Here is an 18,825-nt window from a genome sequence, read left to right on the forward strand (position 1 = left end):
AAGCTGTGGTACATATACACCATGGAATATTACTCAGCCGTTAAAAAGAATTCATTTGAACCAGTTCTAATGAGATGGATGAAACTGGAGCCCATTATACAGAGTGAAGTAAGCCAGAAAGATAAAGAACATTACAGCATACTAACACATATATATGGAATTTAGAAAGATGGTAATGGTAACCCTATATGCAAAACAGAAAAAGAGACACAGATGTACAAAACAGACTTTTGGACTCTGTGGGAGAAGGCGAGGGTGGGATGTTTCGAGAGAACAGCATTGAAACATGTATATTATCTATAGTGAAACAGATCACCAGCCCAGGTTGGATGCATGAGACAAGTGCTCGGGCCTGGTGCACTGGGAAGACCCAGAGGAATCGGGTGGAGAGGGAGGTAGGAGGGGGGATCGGGATGGGGAACACATGTAAATCCATGGTTGATTCATGTCAATGTATGACAAAACCCACTACAATATTGTAAAGTAATTAGCCTCCAACTAATAAAAATAAATGAAAAAAAAAAGAGTCAGACACGACTGAGCAGCTGAACTGAACTTAACTGAAAGACGGACCATTTATAATAGGCTTTGAGGTGGGAAACAGAGATATGAAAAAAATGAAGGGTGAAGGGGAGATCATTCTAACAGAAGAGCAAATCACACCCAGTAGGACAAAAGATAGGCAGTAACATTGGCTGAGCAATAGATAGCAAGAAGGAATCTCAGTGAAACCTCTTTCTACATGGAAGGCCTCTCTGCTTCATGGGATGTAGCTGCATTTCTTCATCTTAGTTCTTAACTGTTGATAATTAACTGATATGTCTTTCCAACTCATTTTGTATCCCCTAATGTGAATACAGATTAGATTAGCCCATGCCCATGTTCATTTTTGTTCTAATAATTTCTTCCATAAAATTCCAACATATAAAGGAAGAGAGGGAGAACAAGCTTTTATCAGATATATCTGGTTTGACGTACACTTCTGCTTCTCATTAGTCATGTGAGTATTGGGCTACTAATAGGGTTAATATTGATTTAAATGAAATAATAAGCATAAAAAAATTAACTCAGCACCAGGCACATGGAAAGCACTCAGTAAAGGTCAGATGGTGTTTACTATTTTTTTTAAATCAAAATAACATGTATATGTCATAATATTTTTGACACTACTTAAATGAACATTAAAAAGTGAAGTTGGGGTAGAAGATAAGGCTCTTACAGCGATCTTAGCAGCTGATTATTTTGTACTTTGTTTTGATTGATGAGGACTGAGAAAACCTACTTCACAGAAAGGAGTATTTGTAAAGGTTTTGTAAAGATGTAAAAATTGTAAAGATGTGCTCAGCAGCACATCTGAAGATATTTTTAAATCTAGAGACCAATACCAAATGACTCAACTTGGCGGGTCAAGTCAGTGGTGGTCTTCACTGTGTTCATGATAAGATAAATAGCACTATTGAGTGTGCGTATTGCTTTCTGAAAGCAAATTAGTCATATTTGCATATGAAATCAATTATGTAGAATATATCATACACTATGATATTTACAACCAATTCTTGCAGTAACTGTGTTCATATTGAGGGTTCCATGGAACACAGTTTGAAAAACCTTCTGGTTAAATATATATTCCTAGCTTGTAGATGAGTATGTTATAAGGTAGAGGATAAAGTAACTCACTGTAGTCCAGATAGATTATATTATCTGTTTTCTCCTGATTAGTGAGCCTGATGCTTCCTGCTTGAATAGATAGTTGGCTGGCATGATTTTTCTCTTGCATCTTTTGAGATACATTCAGATTAATTGCTTAATAATGCATTCCAGTATCTTTCCAAACACCAGAATTGGTGAGAGTAAATTTCTACATTTTCAAGACCCATCTCAACCCTTTCCTTTACAAAATATGGATCTACAAAAAATGCATGAGAAATGAATGGAAGCTAATTTTAAATAAAGCCTTAGATAAGTATCATTCATAAGACAAATATTCTGAGGATGAAAAGAGGTGGGAATTACAGAGGATATAACAATGGCAAAACAAAAAGAGGATAAAGTCACATTATAGTCTTAGGACTGGTTAGATTTTTTTAGTTGTTACTCATTCATTTTTATTAAGCATCTACTATATGCCACATGTCAGTCAGTTGCAGTCAGATAGACCTTTCAGGGCTTCTAAGTTAAATAGACCATAAAGAGTAGTTATTAGAATATATATTGAGTTATAGAAGTAAGTTTCAATGAAAAAAAATGGGGAGGTGGATAGAATGTGTTTGGACTAGCTGGGAAGGTGACATTTGAGTCTAATTAAGGGGATAAAGGGGGCCTAGCAACGAGACCATCTGGCAGAAGAGCCTTCTAGAAAGGGCAGGTGCAGAGCCTTGTGGCAGGGGAATGCCTGGCATTTTTGTGGTCTAAGCAAGGAATTCAGAGTGTTTGGAAAGGAGTCAGCCTGATAAATGAGGGGTATTGAGAGTGTCAGATGATGTAGACCTAATATAGGGCAACCAACCATGCATCTTAGTTAGCCTGCAATAGTCTGGTGATTGGTCGTTGATGGCACCCACTCACTCTCAAAAGTGTTCTGGCTTATATGATAAATTATATGGTGATTCTAGGCTAGTAAGTCACTCTTAGAACGTTGACTCTTTTTCTTGGAGTCGTGAGAAGCCTTGGAGGGCTTGGTCAAAACTGGGGCAAGAGAAGACTTAGGATTTTATTAGGATCACTGTCTTCTGGGTTGAGAATGAGCTGTTGAGATGGAGTGGCGGTGGCAAGGGTAAAAACAGGAACCAGCATGTTGCAGGGCAGCCAGAACTGAGTTGTTTGCCTTGAAGCCACACAGCTCACTAAGGGTACAATGGGACTAGGACCCATTCTTGTGACTTATAATCTGGTGTTCTTTTAAATCTGCCCAGTTTCTCTATTGGTTTAAATTTGAGGACAAATGGAATGCCTTAGCAGCTCTTTTTCAATCAATTAGACCTCCTGCTCAATGGTATCACCCAGTTGCTTCTTCTTTACACTGTGAGAAATAGACATGAAACACCCCCTCCCCACCTAATCTGTAATCAGCTCATTTTGAGTGCATCAAACAGGATTTTCTTAGGCCTTTCTCTTGAACTTCTGTATTTACACTTTTGGCTCATGTGACCTCTTCAGAATAATGAACTCCATATGCTCAGGACATGCTTATTAACTCATGAGTATGTGATATAAGCTAATGTTAGATAGAGCCTAAGTACAGATGTCAACCTACATTTTATGCCTGCTTAAATAGGAGCATTAAGTGTTAGCAGGAATTAAATGGACTCCCACAGGTGTAAATATGTCTATGGAAGGAATCCTTCAGTTTTGCTTATATTTATTTCAGCTTGATTCTTATTTTATTTTTTACAGGAGTTAACTTCAGTTTTTATTTATTGCTTTCTTTAGTTAGAGTGGCTAACTTGGAGGAAGAATACAAGCCTTGATTATACACCTGCAGTCAGTGATTGAATACGTAGAATGCACGCAAGTGGTTGAGATGCATAGATTCTATTGTAACTATGTCCTTGAAATGCAGACTTGTATGGTTGGGGGGTGTGGTGTGTATAGACACATTTACAGACATGCTATTTTAAGTAACCTGTGGGTCCATGAGGAGTTGCCCTGACAGTGAAATTAAAATTTGTATTTTTTCTATTAGCTACTATTATCATTCAACCAGCAACTCTAGCATCTGACAGGGAAAACACATTGGTATCTAATGTACTCATTGTATCTCTCCTGATAATAAAGTAGAGGAAGAAGCTAACTCTCAGGGCACAGGGCATTTGTAAGAAATGAACAGATTCAGTGTTTTTTTCATAAGAAATATGTGATGTGATATAAGATGGTCTTTATTATCTTAATTATTTTTCTGTTAGACATATACACTTGAGATTAAGGTTTTTTTTTTCTTGTCTTCAAGTGACCATCCCATTTTCAAAGCCCTTTATTCCATATGCTAAACCAAATCTAGTGGATTATTTTAGAGGCTCTTCCTATCCAACAGGCTAGCAGTTAGCAACCTATAAGAAGTACCATGTGGGGATTCTGCCCAATTTGGAGTGTGAGAAGGTGGGCAGACATGCTGTTAGTACCCATGCCTGGGTGTAAGAGAAGCAAGAAAAATCACCGTGGAATGTAGAGTACTCGAGGAGAGAAAGAGAAAAAAAGGGGAAAAAGAGTTTCTGAAAGTGGGTTTTCCCTATGGCTGACTCATGTTGATGTTTGGTAGAAACCAACACAATACTCTAATGCAATTATCCTTATTTAAAAAAAAATTGAATGAAGCAAAAAAAAATAAATAAAAAAGATGTGGGATTTAACAACCTTTTTAGCAAAGACTCAGACCACTCAGAGCAGACACGTGCAATAAACAATTAGTGAAGTGGTATCTGTCCAGTGTAAAGTGGTCTTTTAAAAAATTGAAAACTTCTTGATCACAGTTTTGGGTTAAATTGCAAGCTTTCTGGGCACTCTAAGTAAATACCTGTTATAGTAGAGCTGGAAGGCTGCAGTGACACCTTGGAAGCCTCTCAGCTACAAAGTCAGATCCCCTCGGAAACAGAAATCATCATCAGTATCAGAATCAGGGTTAGTCTCCTATTAGTAGTTACTGGTCTTAAAGAAACCATTCATTGAGCAGAAGGACAAGCTATCAAGGGGGCAGGAAGAAAACTTCAAATTCTGTTTCAGGGCTTTAATCTGAATTGTTATTTTTTATTTCAGAAAAAAATTTATTTTGAATTCAGCTTCTTGCAAATCTTGAATCAAACGTTATACATCAAAACCAACTTTGTTACATGCAAATGTTTTGTCTTTTTGTGCATGAAACAGAAGCACAGAACTTTATTTGTGGTGATTCAGGAAGGGGACTCCTATGATCAGTTGTATTCCTTATTTAAGCCCCTGAATCTATCATAAAATTCACTTTCTTATGTAATTATTTCAACTCCTGGTAGTGTCTAGTGGAACAAATAATCCAAAATAGTGGATAATCCAAAAATGTCATTTATATTTGGCTTCAGAACACATTACCAGATGTTACTTTAGCCGATTTCCCTTCTTAATTAGGCCTCACTTAAAGTAGGAGTTAATTTTGCCTTCATTAGCTGCTTCCAAATCAGCAGTGTGGGGCAGGAAGGAAGCCTAAAGCTTGCTGGGAATTTGGGAGGAAACTGGCCCAGTGCTGAAATTCGACTGTAGATCGTGCTCAAAGAATGGAGTTCAAATATGGCTAATCAAGATGATGGGCATATACACCAGAGATGTTTATTGAGCACCTTCTTTAAGAATTCTCAGACCTCTATCAACTGTTTGTGTTTTTTTCTCCTTATTACTCATGAGTGCAGAAAAATTCTGTAATAGGAATTTGGCAGATAATAACCCAAAATTTATGTAGTAAAAAAGTGGAGGCTCAGAGAGGTTAAGTGACCTTTCATACAAATTGATCTTGGAGTAAACAGTAGTACCTAAGGAACTGAAACTGATTAGTGAATGATAAGAAGACACCACTGTTTCCTTCTTATTGATGATTTGAATAATAAGGAAGAGTGAATTCTCCTGGCCTAATTCGCATTAGGAGTGTTAAGATAATGAAGCTGTGATTAAATGGCTATTAAACTATTTTTATCAAACAGAGATCAAGCAAGTGTGAGAATCTGGGGACACAGAGTGTAATTGCAATTCTACAAGATGTGGAAAAAATTACTATCATAAGCAGGGCATGGTCCTTCCAAAATAGCCTGCATTAAAAGTATTCAGGATACCTCACGCAGTTTTCACTCTGTGTTTCTCCCTTCAGGTGTCAGGATCTCAGAGTCCCTCATCTCCTCCTTAATTTAGTGGATTTATTCACTCTGTGTGCAGTTGGGTGAGTTGAATGCATTGTCTGCCCCACGTGTAACTGGTTGAAAGATCCTTTTGCCAACCGCTCACTAAAGAACAAGACCCAGATATTATATACTGGATCCTAAATTTCCATCTTGAGGTGACTTGGGCATGTAAGGGGGCAGAGTCTACCCTTCTTCAACCGTACCTTTTGAATTATATCACACTTAGTGTAATTCATATAGGGACCCGCAATCCCAAAGAGAAGAAATGAATTTTCTGGCTTAATTGACTGCTCTGAACAATCATTTATTAAGGACACAGCATTGTTTCAGATTTGGGGTGTGTGTGTGTGTGTGCGCACTCACTCACTCAGTTGTGTCTGACTCTTCATTGTGACCTGGTTGCCTCACATGGAAGGTCTCCTTGCCTATTTCCCATTTTTATTTCTGCCTTTCTGCCCCACACTGAGACTGAGCTGTTTGTGCAATGGTAGATCCCCACCCAGTTGGTGATCTGCTCTCTCTTTTTCTCCTCTTTGCTTTTCTTGCCTTCAGTTATGTGGAACTAATACGTATATTTTTTTATAAAAACAGTGGAAGTGGAAATGTTAGTCCCTCAGTTGTATCCGACTCTTCATGAGCCCATGGACGGTAGCCCACCAGGCTCCTCTCTGTCCATGGGATTCTCCAGGCAAGAATACTGGAGTGGGTTGCTGTTCCCTCCTCCAGGGGATCTTCCCTATCCATAGGTTGAACCATTGCAGGCAGATTCTTTACCGCTGAGCCACCAGGGCAGCTCTATACTGAAGCAATAATGGAAAGCAACATTAATTGTTTAACAGAGTTCTTTTTGTCACATGCATCGCCTTCTCTTGGGTGTTCAATTGTTGAAACTCATGTCAAACTAATTGAAATTGTCAGAATAAGGTATAATGTCCACTCAACTTTGCATGTACAAATATCTGTTGAGCTTCAACACAGAGGTGTCATTAAACCTTCTTCCTAGTCTGCTCTGATGAAAGAAAACAGAATTTGAAATCATAGCATTCTTTTCTTTCTTAATTCAAGAACAGCTCTATCAAAACAGTCTTAGAGCCCCTCTGTGAGTAACACATATACAAGGATAGTAAGAAAATGAAAATGTTTAAAAATTATTTCTAATGGACATTGACTATAATGATTATAGTCCCACTGTTCCATACTGATTTAAGACTAGCCTGCCCACATTGCATATCTCAACACACACAAACACACACATACGCATACACGTACAAATACACAATGCCAGTCTTCCATTCCACAAACTCTCCCCTCCCATTGTGGTTTCAGAAGAGAGGAAAATTTAAATAGCTGGTGGTTTAATCAGGTCTTGTAAATTAATTATGACATTATCAAGCTCCAGTATTTCTGCCATTGTATTTGGTGTACATTCACCCAGGCTTATTAAAGAAATTGGAGAAAACTAGTTAATTTAAGTGTTCTTTGTCATTTTGACTTGATTGGAATTATCATGGTTTGTTTACACTAGGGATAGAACTAAGATGCTATTGTATTATGTGATTGAAAGCAAATAAGGGCTTGTAGTATTGCTGGGAAGTCAAACACAAAATTTAAATCGGAGTAAACAAAATTACTCATTTATTGGTAAACATGCTTAACTATTTTTGCCTAAGTTCTTTTTGAACTTCAGTGAAATAAGCCTTTCTGGAAACTAGGCCATCTGGAAAAAATGTCCAATTTATTTATTTAAACTGTGTTTGTGTGTGGTTGTGTATATGTGCATGTGTGTGTATGTGTGTGTGTAAGCATGTCTGGTATGTTTGAGACATTTTCAAAGACTATATTTATTAGATAACATGGGGATATTTATATTAATGTAAATCTCATGATTTTGAGATGATTTTAAGCAATGTATTTCATTTAAATATAAGTTTTATTCAGAATAGTTCAATAACCTGAATTTGGTTTTTGGTACATGAGGAAATCTAAGTTAAAATTAAAAGGGAGAGATTGGCATCTTTGGATACCAGATTATGATCCTCCACAGAAAATAGGGGCAGATTATTTCATGATCTTTATTATTAAGGTTGCGTGGACAGAGGCCAGAAGAGTTGAGGGTGAGGGGGATGCTCAGTAAAGTCTTTCTATTTAACTGAGCAATTTGGGTTCTAAAGAATCGATCAATTTATGGAAGGAAGTGATGCCTTTTTGAAGTTAACATTTCAGCCCTTCTGGTTAGAATTTACCTCCTGCACTACAGTCTAAAAGCTCATAGAACGGTCACTCTACCCTATATGTGCCTCAAACCATGTAACTCACAACGTCAAGTCCAGGGGCATTAAGGAAATTGAAACAAATGTTAAAAATGCCAGATAAACTCTACAATGAGCATATATTGCTCTGCTTGGCTTCTTGAATCCAAAAGAGAAAGAGGTTCATAGTTTTCCTCCTGGGTGGAGACTCATCAGTAATGAGGGAAAACAATTTTTATATGAAAATAGAATGTATACGTGAGAAAGGCCTGCCTAATTTCTCTAGTAATACAATTTGATTTTCTGATTAGCTGTCTTATTCTGCGATTCTTGTAATTTTGTCAGGTCAATTAACTGGAGTCCGGGGCTAGAGAGAAAGGAAGTATGGGCACTGCCGGCTTCATTAGATATCAGCAGCTTAGGTGCGTTTTGTAATAGAATCTGTGTGGGATAATTGAGCTGATATTGTTAATGTCATAGTGTACAGAACTTAAAAAATGACTTAAGAAGCAGGTCAGATAGGACAACATGAAGTGCTTAAAGGAGAAAAGGAAAGTAATCTACACAATATATATTTTAGGCAAAAAAATGCAGATCAATGAATTATTCAGCAAGTAATCAATGACTTACTATATTGTGTGCCCAGCATTGGCATTGGTTGCCTAGGTACACAAGAATACAGTACATTGCCCTATCGACAAGGTATATAAGCTCCAGTTTGGAAGATCTTGAGGTTTTTTTTTTTTTTCTTTTTACAGAGTGCTGAAATAAACAAATATTCTCTTTTATAGCATGTTGTTTACAGGTTCTTTCCTTCCATTGGTGGGTTCTCAAAGGGGCAGAGTTTTGTCTTATTTCTCTTTGTGTCTCTAACACCTAGCATGACCCTGACATATAGTAGGTGTTCAAAAATGTTTGTGCAATAAATAACTGAAAATCAGCTTTCCAAGGATGTGTTGGTGGGAATGAGTGTGACAGGTGGGAAAATGAGTTAAATTTATGTTTGCAAGAGCCCCTGTTAGAAGGAACATTGCCCTAGAAAGTACCTTGGTCTTAAGAAATGAATGCATTTGAGATATGCTACAAATAAGACCCTACTTAGTGACTGGCCAGGTAAAGAGGATTCAAGGTAGTTCCAGAGTTAAGGATCTGTAGAATTCTTATACAAACCCAGAAAGTCAAGAGAAACAGCAAGTTTTTTTTTTTTTTTTTTTTCCTCAAGAAAAGTCCTTATTTTGAATTTTTAGACAAGGAACCTCTTATCAGGTAGAAATGTCCAGTAGGCAATTATAGATTTATGACTAAAGTTGGGAAAGATGTCAAGGAGAGAAATAAATGACTGTGGAGTGTTCACTGATGAAATTATAAATGAAACCATGAAAGTGTATAGTTTCTTTTGGAATACTTTAAGTTTCTGGCAGAAACAGAGAATTATCTAAACATATTGATGCATATGCTATACAGGAGACTGAAACACTATCGAAGCACTGTCTGAAGCTGCGGTAGATAATGGTTAAAATGCTCTCAAGCCCTGAGGTTCTCTAAATCTTCTCTTTTAGTTAAGAAAACAAGACATAAATATGAGAAAAATGACTGTGAACAAGACAGAATCACATTTAGCATTATTAACACTGACATAATAAATAGCTAAATTAGAAAGCTCAATAATCGGAGATTTGTCCAGTAGAGGTATTAATTGATTGTATGATTCAGACCAAAAGGGAGTTTGGAATTTGAGGAGGACATGATTTTTGTGTTATGGCATAAATGTTCTGAATTTCATATATCGTGTACTCATTTGGTTAAACATATTCAGTCTATGCTGATTAATAGATTACTCATCTCCCAGTGTCAACTCACTCATGCCTTCCTCTATTTTACTGTTTTTGCAGAAGATAGATGAAGAGAATGAGGCAAACTTGCTAGCGGTCCTCACAGAGACACTGGACAGTCTCCCTGTGGATGAAGACGGATTGCCCTCATTTGATGCGCTGACAGATGGAGATGTGACCACCGAGAATGAGGCTAGTCCTTCCTCCATGCCTGACGGCACCCCTCCGCCTCAGGAGGCAGAAGAGCCGTCTCTAGTAAGAACCCTTCCTACTGTTTAACAGGAATTGGAGTTGCCTCTGGCTACCCGCTGCATGGGTATGATGTAGTAACAATAAGGTTTGGATTTTTCATTTAGACTGATGCCAAAATAATCCCCACACACACTCAGTTGCAAATTCTGTGATTCCCTGTTGAAAAATGTTTATATACAGACTTCATGTGGTCTTACTGCAGTTTTTTGAAACTATCTTTTGCTGTTTATTTGTAGGTTTTGATGTCTTAGTATTATTTATGTTTATGGTTAGAAACTTAGAAAATGTAGATTACTAAAAGAATAGACAGAAAGTTCACCTGTAATTTCAAATAGCCTCTAATATCAAAAAGGATCAAAATCTCCTCTTCTTTTAAGATGTATCATGAGCATGTTTGGGAATTTTAAATAGATGCATAGTTTTGAATGGTTGCATAGTATTTTATTGTTCAGAGATGAACCAATTCATTAAGCAATCCCTTATGGTTGGTTATTTAGTCTTTTTCCTATTTTTTTTCATGATCATAAATGGCATGATAATTGATATATTTGTAGTTTTATTCTCATGCATATTATTTTAGAAATAGAGGGTGGATCAAAGAGCATGCAATATTTTAAGGCTTTGCATCCATAATTCTTATGAAGATTGGAAAATAATAGCACATTTTCAACCTAAGTTTCCTAAATTTATTGTAGGCAATGAAGAGTGGATTTGTTAGCAATGAAGAGTGAATTTTCTTTTCAAGGCAGTGCTCAGCCGGGATTTTATTAGTTCTAAGACACAGTTTACCTTCTCAGCTATGGTAGCCATTTGTCACTTGCCATAAATCTGATGTAAGAGCATACAACGTAAATTATGAAACGTCATCCTGCAAACTTTAATAATGTGCTTTGGTCTGCCTTATAGTTGCTGTTTTTCTCCCATCTCTAAGTTTTTAAATGTTAAAAGCATTCCATATAAAGCTATGAAACTCTACTTATATTCCTTTGCATTTTGAGATTTCTGGTCTGGAGGAGACTGTCTTATAAGCAGCGATAACATATGTATTTCCCAGTTTTTCCTTGTGTCAGTGGCATTGGCTTTGCTCTCTAGTGATCCGATTTCTTTATAATGATACCCAATCATTTCCATCCACACCATGGTTTCAACTGGGAGGGGTTGTTGACTCAGAGTCATGATGCATGTCCCAGCAGGGAGGTCCTGGAAGGCCACTGAATCAAATGAAGAGATAGAGGTCAAGAGACAGGAAATGTTTTGCCTATGCCAAAACCCACCTCTCCTGATCTACAGGCCAGGACTCTACCTTCTTAAAAATCCTTTTTAGGGAAACTTACTCTTTTAGCCCAAATATTCTTTGAATCAGTATTGTTTTATGCTTATTTGAAAAACATGATTCAAGGCATCACAGAATCTTTCATTTATTGGTATTTGCTTCATTTGGGTTATTGAGGGGAAAATGTGCACACACTCCCCTAGCCTTCATTTAGCAAAGCAGCTTTTCTCACCTCATAGGTATTTGGAATCTTTTTAGGAAGATTCTTTTGCCTTGTTTTATCTAAAGAAAAATTAAGGTAGTTTTAAGTGTGGCAAACGGTAACCCTTTCACAGTTGGTAGTGTAATACCCAACTTTTTCTAATTTTTTAAAAATTAGTTTCCTTTACTGCTATTGTGCTAAGGTGTTCTGTGATTAGAGTGAATCCATTTTTGTCATTATAATTAATTTTAAGGTTAACGTTTCAGTAGCTTATTTTCATGCTTAAAAGATGCCTAACTTTTCTCACTTTCCCTCCTCCTGGATGTGTTTCTAGCTTAAGAAGCTCTTACTGGCACCAGCCAACACTCAGCTAAGTTATGATGAATGCAGCGGCCTCAGTACCCAGAACCATGGAAACCATAATCACAGGATCAGAACAAACCCTGCAGTTGTTAAGGTACAAATGTAAAGTTTTTTAATACAGGAGGGGAAGTCACAAGGAGGTTTTGCTTAAAGCTATAAACAATAGGCTTCTATGTATTAATTCAGCTGGAATCCTGCAGAGACTTCATAATGGTGAAACATTATAAAATGGGTCTCCAAAAGCAGTTGTCTAGCTATTTGAAACAAGGAAGAGTTCATCGATGCTTTGTCTTTGGACAATTGAAATGAAAGTTCTACCATCTGTTACTTCATGCTTACTTTATTAATACATGTAGCAGCGTGGGCTACAATAAAATTTGCTGATAGGTTGGTATCATCTATGAATGTCTTTAAGACGCTGCAGTGCCATTTTGCCAGCTGTCTAACCTGAGAAAGATTGCTCAGGAATCAGCGCAAAAGATCTATATCTGCCATTAATTGGATGGAATGCTGGCAATGACATAATTCAGTTAGCGGGCTGTATTAAACAATGTTTGTCTTGCCATTCACTGCGAGTGAAAACGGAGCGTTAAGGGGTACTTAAGAGAATTGTGAATACTGGGCTCTGGCAATCAGTGGCAAATTAAGGTTTAAGCCAGCTTTTTTTTTTTATTCACAGTAAAGGCGCTGTAGGGTCTTGTTAGTTACATGTTGCTGAGTAGGAACATTGAAATGTAGGAGAAATGAAATAAAAAGCTGTATAAATGTCATTTAGGAATTTTAAATGTAATTTTCTTTCCTTGTTCTGCAAACAATTATTCACAGCTCATAGATCTAGTACACTTAGACTGAACACTTCATTGAAAATCTCATCTCTTCAGAAAACCTATATCCATTTTGATAAGGTTCAGTTCACTAATTTTCCCTTTCTTTATGCCTTGTTTTTAAGACCGAGAATTCATGGAGCAATAAAGCGAAGAGCATTTGTCAACAGCAAAAGCCACAAAGACGTCCGTGCTCGGAGCTTCTCAAGTATCTGACCACAAATGATGACCCTCCTCACACCAAACCCACAGAGAACCGGAACAGCAGCAGAGACAAATGCACCTCCAAAAAGAAGGCCCACACACAATCGCAGACGCAACATCTACAAGGTAGGCTGGACCCCTGAACACCCACTGCTGGTAAGGGGTGGTGAGGGCAGAGCAAACCTGCTGCAGGCTGAGGACACCCAGACTTCAGGCTTCTGTCCCATCGGTGTCTCTCTTGACAGAGAGTTCAACACTTTATGATAGTAGGCAAAAAAAAATCTTTCCTTGGACACAGGTTGAACATATCCTATTCAGCTGAAATGCAGCCCAATTCACAATCACCAAAAGGCGCCTGAAATATTAGCCAGGTTGTGGGAGATGGGGTGCAGAGGGAATTGCAACATCAGGTGAGGTTTGTAGGAATCTCTGAATTGCTGAGATAACTGAAGTTCTGAGCAAGCTGGGCTAGCCAATTCATGAAAAAGCTTTTTTTTTTTTTCCCCCTTCCAATAATGGGGGAAAAAATGAGACACTGTTGATTGCTGTTTATCCTTTAAGAAATAGCAAATAGTACTTAGGCAGTCCCTCCCAGTTATGATGTACATTCTATTTTTAGACTACATGGCATACTCACACATTTTATTTTGTAAGTATGAATTTGGAAATTCCTGGATATTTAAAATCTCTTCTTTCTATTTAAAAATATATTGCTTATATACTAAACATCTGGGTTGATGTCTATTGTCCCCGTATGTTACTGAAAAGCTGATGCTCATGAGCAGATCAGGGTGATTTGGGGAAAACTTCTGTTGGAAAATATAAACTTTTCTTGATTTTTGGTGTCTTCCCTCAAAGCATTCTAGTTGTAGAGGCCCAAAGAGAGCTCATAGAAAGTGGCTGTTCCTTTAATATATTTAACTTCCACATGATTTGTTCCTCTGACTTTGTAGTGGAAGTAGACACATTCTAAAATAGCAATTATAAACATCCACCTCTTTTTCTTCCTTCTGTTTCCCCAATGCCCCTTCCAGCTGCTGAGTGGTAGCCCCTGCTCCCTGTTTTGAACCATGATTATTTCATACAGGTATGCCGTTGCTGCTGCTTTTAATACATCTTCTCCTTCCCAGTGTTTTGAATTTCCCTCTCTCATTCCTACTTCACCATAAGCCTGGAATTTTCATATTCCTTTAATATTTTTAATTGGCTCTTAATTAGGTTTTCCCTGGTGGATATCTTTAAATCACTGTCCATCCCTTTCTATCAGTTCAAGGAAATATACTTATCAAAATGAGCCATGGTCTCTTAGTTTGTTTAGCCTTGACTGGCTTCTCAAACGCATGCGCTGGAACAGTTTTCTTAGCTCAGGACCAACTGTGCTGCGGGATTCTAGGCCCTGAATTGAAGCGCTCATTGGACTAGTCCCTGCCTGGTCCTGGTCATGCGCTCATTTTCTAGAGCTGAATTTGAAGCCGCAAACTTGCGAGAACCCTTTCATGAGTGAACCTAGTCCAGCAGCACATGCTCTGAAGTGTGTGTGGGGTTTTCTTTTCTTTTTTTTTTTTTCAATCTGTCCTTTTGGATTTTGAGGGTTTTAAAACTTTTGTCAGTCCACGCACCACTAAATAGTACTGTAATCTGTTACAAATCATGGCAGTGAGAAATAAACTGGCCTTTGAAGGACATATTCTTTAGATGAGACCTGCTGTATGTAGGTTTTTTTATAAGGTATGTTTCTCTGGTGAGGCAGCAGAAGTGTAGCTAGCCCAGAACAGAACAAAGCTTATTAACAACAACAACAAAAATTCCTGTAGTTACTTAAGGTCTAAAAGAAAACAATCATGTAGTGGCTGATTGTTAAAAACCAATAGGAAATAAATGCTGTTTCAGGGGGGTATTTATTATTCAGAATTTTAATATAGAAAATATATGAACAATTATAGGCAATAGCTAAGAGAATTTCCCGAGGTTTCCTTACTGGATGTATGGCCATTTTTTCACACTAGCTTCAGGTATGCTCTCTGTACTACTGTGCATCAAGCTCACTTCCTTAGTATAATGGTCTGGACTTTGGCAATTGTGGGGGTCCATTTATTCTTTTATTGATCCCTTTGCTAATGCAATCATTCATCAGAAATATCATGATCTTCATGAAAAAGATTCATTCCTGTCCTCAAGGATCTCAGAGTCCCTGGTCTTCCAGTCATTGGAACAGTGTAGTTAAACTTACAATAAACCAAATCAGCACTTCTCTAGTGGTAGTTTTTGTAAGTGTGGGCTTATTTTGGGATTGGATTCTTGAAGCTCTACCCTTGCTGTGGCCCTCATTTGCTGGTTGCATTTTGTCTCATGAAATACAACCACTTTCTGTCCATCTCCTTCCGTTGCCATAGGCTTTACTTGTACCCAACTATTAGAATTTTGGGAATCTTCCTTTGAACATTACCCTAAACCCTGAAAACTGAAATTTCAGCAACTTATTTACAATGCACATCATTGTGTGACAGCACATAGTTCATACCTGGTGATATTTGTGTAGAACCTATATGGGTCATCTTAATTATTAATTGAGCACCAGAGAAGTTGGTAAAGTTCCTTCATAAATGTGTTCTTTTTGAAAGGCTCTTTATATCAGATATACTAAAAAATTAATGTCAAATCAGTTTATTTATTGGTATATCTGAAAAAGCCAGTCAATCAATGCACCTAATTTGCGTTAGCTTCATATTTCTGGATGCACACTGGATAGATGATAAACATTCAGTTGCTTGAAAATGAATTTTAAATCTACAAATTAAATATGTAAATATTATTTGTCCACGTAAAGTACCTAATTTCAACCTAATTTGGACATAAATAATATTTTCACATTTCAAGGGACCTTAATTACTGAGGTTGATTAATTTGTTTTAATATCTATTGAATGCAATTCTTTTTGATAATAGGAGAAGGAAAACATATTCTGGGCCTGACTGTGCCAGTAACTAGTTTTATGGCCCTGGAAATATCATTAAGCATCTTAGGTCTCAAGTTTTTCATCCATAAAATAAGAAAGTTTATCTAAAGACCTTTTTGGTTTCAAGTTCATGATTTTCATTACATAAATGACTGCCTCTTGACCTTTTGAAAGTAGTTATTTTAATGAGAAAAAATGACAAAACCTACATACATATAAACATATCTTTATAGGTAAGCATATGTGTATATATATATACATAATATGTGGATGTATACCCCAAGTACGTTTCTCACCAGTTTTCTCCTCCTTCTGTTCAAAATACAAGACTGCCAAGGAGAAGCAATTGAAATTTTGGAGTGAGAAGATTCTTACTCCACCCTTCATAATTGGGAAATGCCTCCTGTAGGAGGTAAGATTCAGGAAACATCAAAAGAAGTAGATGAGCTCTCTTTGCAAGTCTATAGGTCTCTCAACTGATAAACAGTATTTTTACTTTAGTTGTCTATCAGATTTGGGGATCTGAACCCTTCTAAACTATTTGGGTCAGTGTCTGTAATTTGTCATGGTCTCTCAATTAATTTTCAGCAAATAGAATGGTTATTGAGGGAGTTTGGCCTCACAGAAATAACCTATTCTCAAAGCTAGATATAAAATTATACATTTTAGGAGAAAAATCAACTGAATATTCATAACGTTCTGTCGTCTTGTAGTTACTCTGCTGTTTTCGTGTCTAAACAAACCGTGTACTATATTCCAAATTAAAATAGAAAACATTATTTTTCTCTGATGGTCTTATGCAAATTTTGTATCCTTAACAGTGATGCTACATTTTGGGGAAAATTCTGTTTTCGTATATGTTTTCAAATGATAGTCTACTGATGCAAATGTTGTTTGGAATTTGTTTTAGCATAATGGACTGTTGTCTGACTTTGATCCAATATTCAGGGATTTCCTTACTTTAGTTTTCCTGTTTCCAGTTTCCAACTTGACTGTTGTAGAAAGAAACCAAATCAGAAAAACACTCAATATTTCATAATTAGTTTCCTTTTTTTCCCTTTAGCCAAACCAACAACTTTATCTCTTCCTCTGACCCCAGAGTCACCAAAGTAAGTATTAAGAAATGTAACCATTTTCAGAAAGGGAAGGGGGTTCTAATACATTTGGCTACAGCAACTCCATTTCAGTTTGTTTTTATAAATGTGCCATATCTTCCAGTGACCCCAAGGGTTCCCCATTTGAGAACAAGACTATTGAACGAACCTTAAGTGTGGAACTCTCTGGAACTGCAGGTAAGCCTTACATTTCATTTGGACCTTTTTGAGTGGATGAGTGTGTATGTGAAATGCATATTAAGCAAGAGTATAGTCTCTATGCAACTAATGAAGCTAACTAAGAGTACAAACAACATTGAACAAGAAGTTATCTATAAATATTTTCAGTTGTTTATTTTTTTAAGAGGAGACATTTATTGTTTGTCAGACTTGGGCCAGACTCTCTGATGTATATTACTGATTTGGATCCATAAATAAACCTACTCCCAATTAAGACACTAAAACTTGAGTAGGAGGAGAAATTAACATTTATTGGTCTCCCACTCAATAAATATGCCAAGCATATAAGTCATTTTAGCTAGTTTCACAAGAACCTCATGAAGATGGTGGTGTTTGTGTTTTTGTTTTTTAAGATGAGGAAATAAGGTTCAGAGATGTTAAGTAACTTGCCCAAGATCACAGAGCTAGAAAGCAAAGAGCAAAAGTTTGAACTCAGGTTTACTTGAAATATGTTCTTACTATTAATTATACTTAATAGTAAAATGCTGTCTTATATATGATACTATTTTTATGTCTTTTCAGTAAAGGAGAAAAATGAAAATATGCCCATTCACCAAAACAAAATGTTCTTATATATTTTAAACAAGAGCAATTTCCTTCACCATTTGGACTTCTGAATTTATTTGGCCAATCTTACTCTACATCCTGAAGAGGAAGAAGCTTTAAAAACTTGAACTAACCCCTAAGAGACTTACAAATCCAAAGAGTTCCTAGGCAAACATCTGAGTGGGGTGCAAATGGTGCCTTTGCAGTAAGAGCTTAGGTTTAGGTACTTGAACCTCACTAGAAAGTGAGTCTTAGGATGTCTAAACAAGAAGTTCCTAGGCTCTGGCCATTGCTGATAAGGGTAAAGGAACAGTGAGTTAAACAAGATGCTTTCAACCAGAACTGTGGTGCCTACACGCACCGTGGTCATTGTTGCTGAGTTTAATTTCACACTCTGAGTTTGCTAAATTACCTCCTTATGAAAGGTCTATTGCATGATTGCATGATTTGGTCAAGCAGTAGAGCAGATAATTTCATGGTATTTATATATATTTTATGTATGTGTATACAGGTATAAATATATTGTTACATACACACATATACACACATGTATTCACATATAAAATATATACATAACATCATGTATTAAATAAATTAAAATTACACATATGATTATAAGTAACTTTTGTGTGTATATATTATGTACATTAGACTCCTTCTTATATAACCAATGAGTGAGTATTTGGTGGGCTTATTTTAAAAAGTTAATTGAAGTACACACAGTTTAATCATTTTGCTTTTGCTTAAAAGATACAAATTATGTATTCAAATATGAAATTTTTGGTATAAGACAGACAGGCCTTTGCACTGAACTAAAATATACTAATGGGGGATCCATTCATCTTTGTGGCACAAACATCCCTAATAATGTATCATGGATGGTATTTACTCCTCTTTTCTTGACTGTTTTTTTTTTTTTCTTGCTTTTTTAAGGG

General features: G+C 36.7%; 1 protein-coding gene across 5 annotated transcripts in view; it reads left to right on the forward strand.

Annotated features, from left to right (window-relative positions):
- Window positions 1-18,825, forward strand: part of PPARGC1A (PPARG coactivator 1 alpha) — a 718,367-nt gene that overhangs the window by 666,483 nt on the left and 33,059 nt on the right. For all 5 annotated transcript variants that reach the window (XM_043438335.1, XM_043438337.1, XM_043438338.1 and 2 more), the window contains 5 exons: window positions 9,997-10,191; window positions 11,998-12,120; window positions 12,976-13,180; window positions 17,074-17,119; window positions 17,229-17,302. In XM_043438335.1, the coding sequence (XP_043294270.1) occupies window positions 9,997-10,191; window positions 11,998-12,120; window positions 12,976-13,180; window positions 17,074-17,119; window positions 17,229-17,302 (643 nt within the window). The remainder of the gene's footprint in view (window positions 1-9,996; window positions 10,192-11,997; window positions 12,121-12,975; window positions 13,181-17,073; window positions 17,120-17,228; window positions 17,303-18,825) is intronic.

The sequence above is a fragment of the Cervus canadensis genome, chromosome 19 (assembly GCF_019320065.1).
Source record: "Cervus canadensis isolate Bull #8, Minnesota chromosome 19, ASM1932006v1, whole genome shotgun sequence".
NCBI lineage: Eukaryota > Metazoa > Chordata > Mammalia > Artiodactyla > Cervidae > Cervus > Cervus canadensis.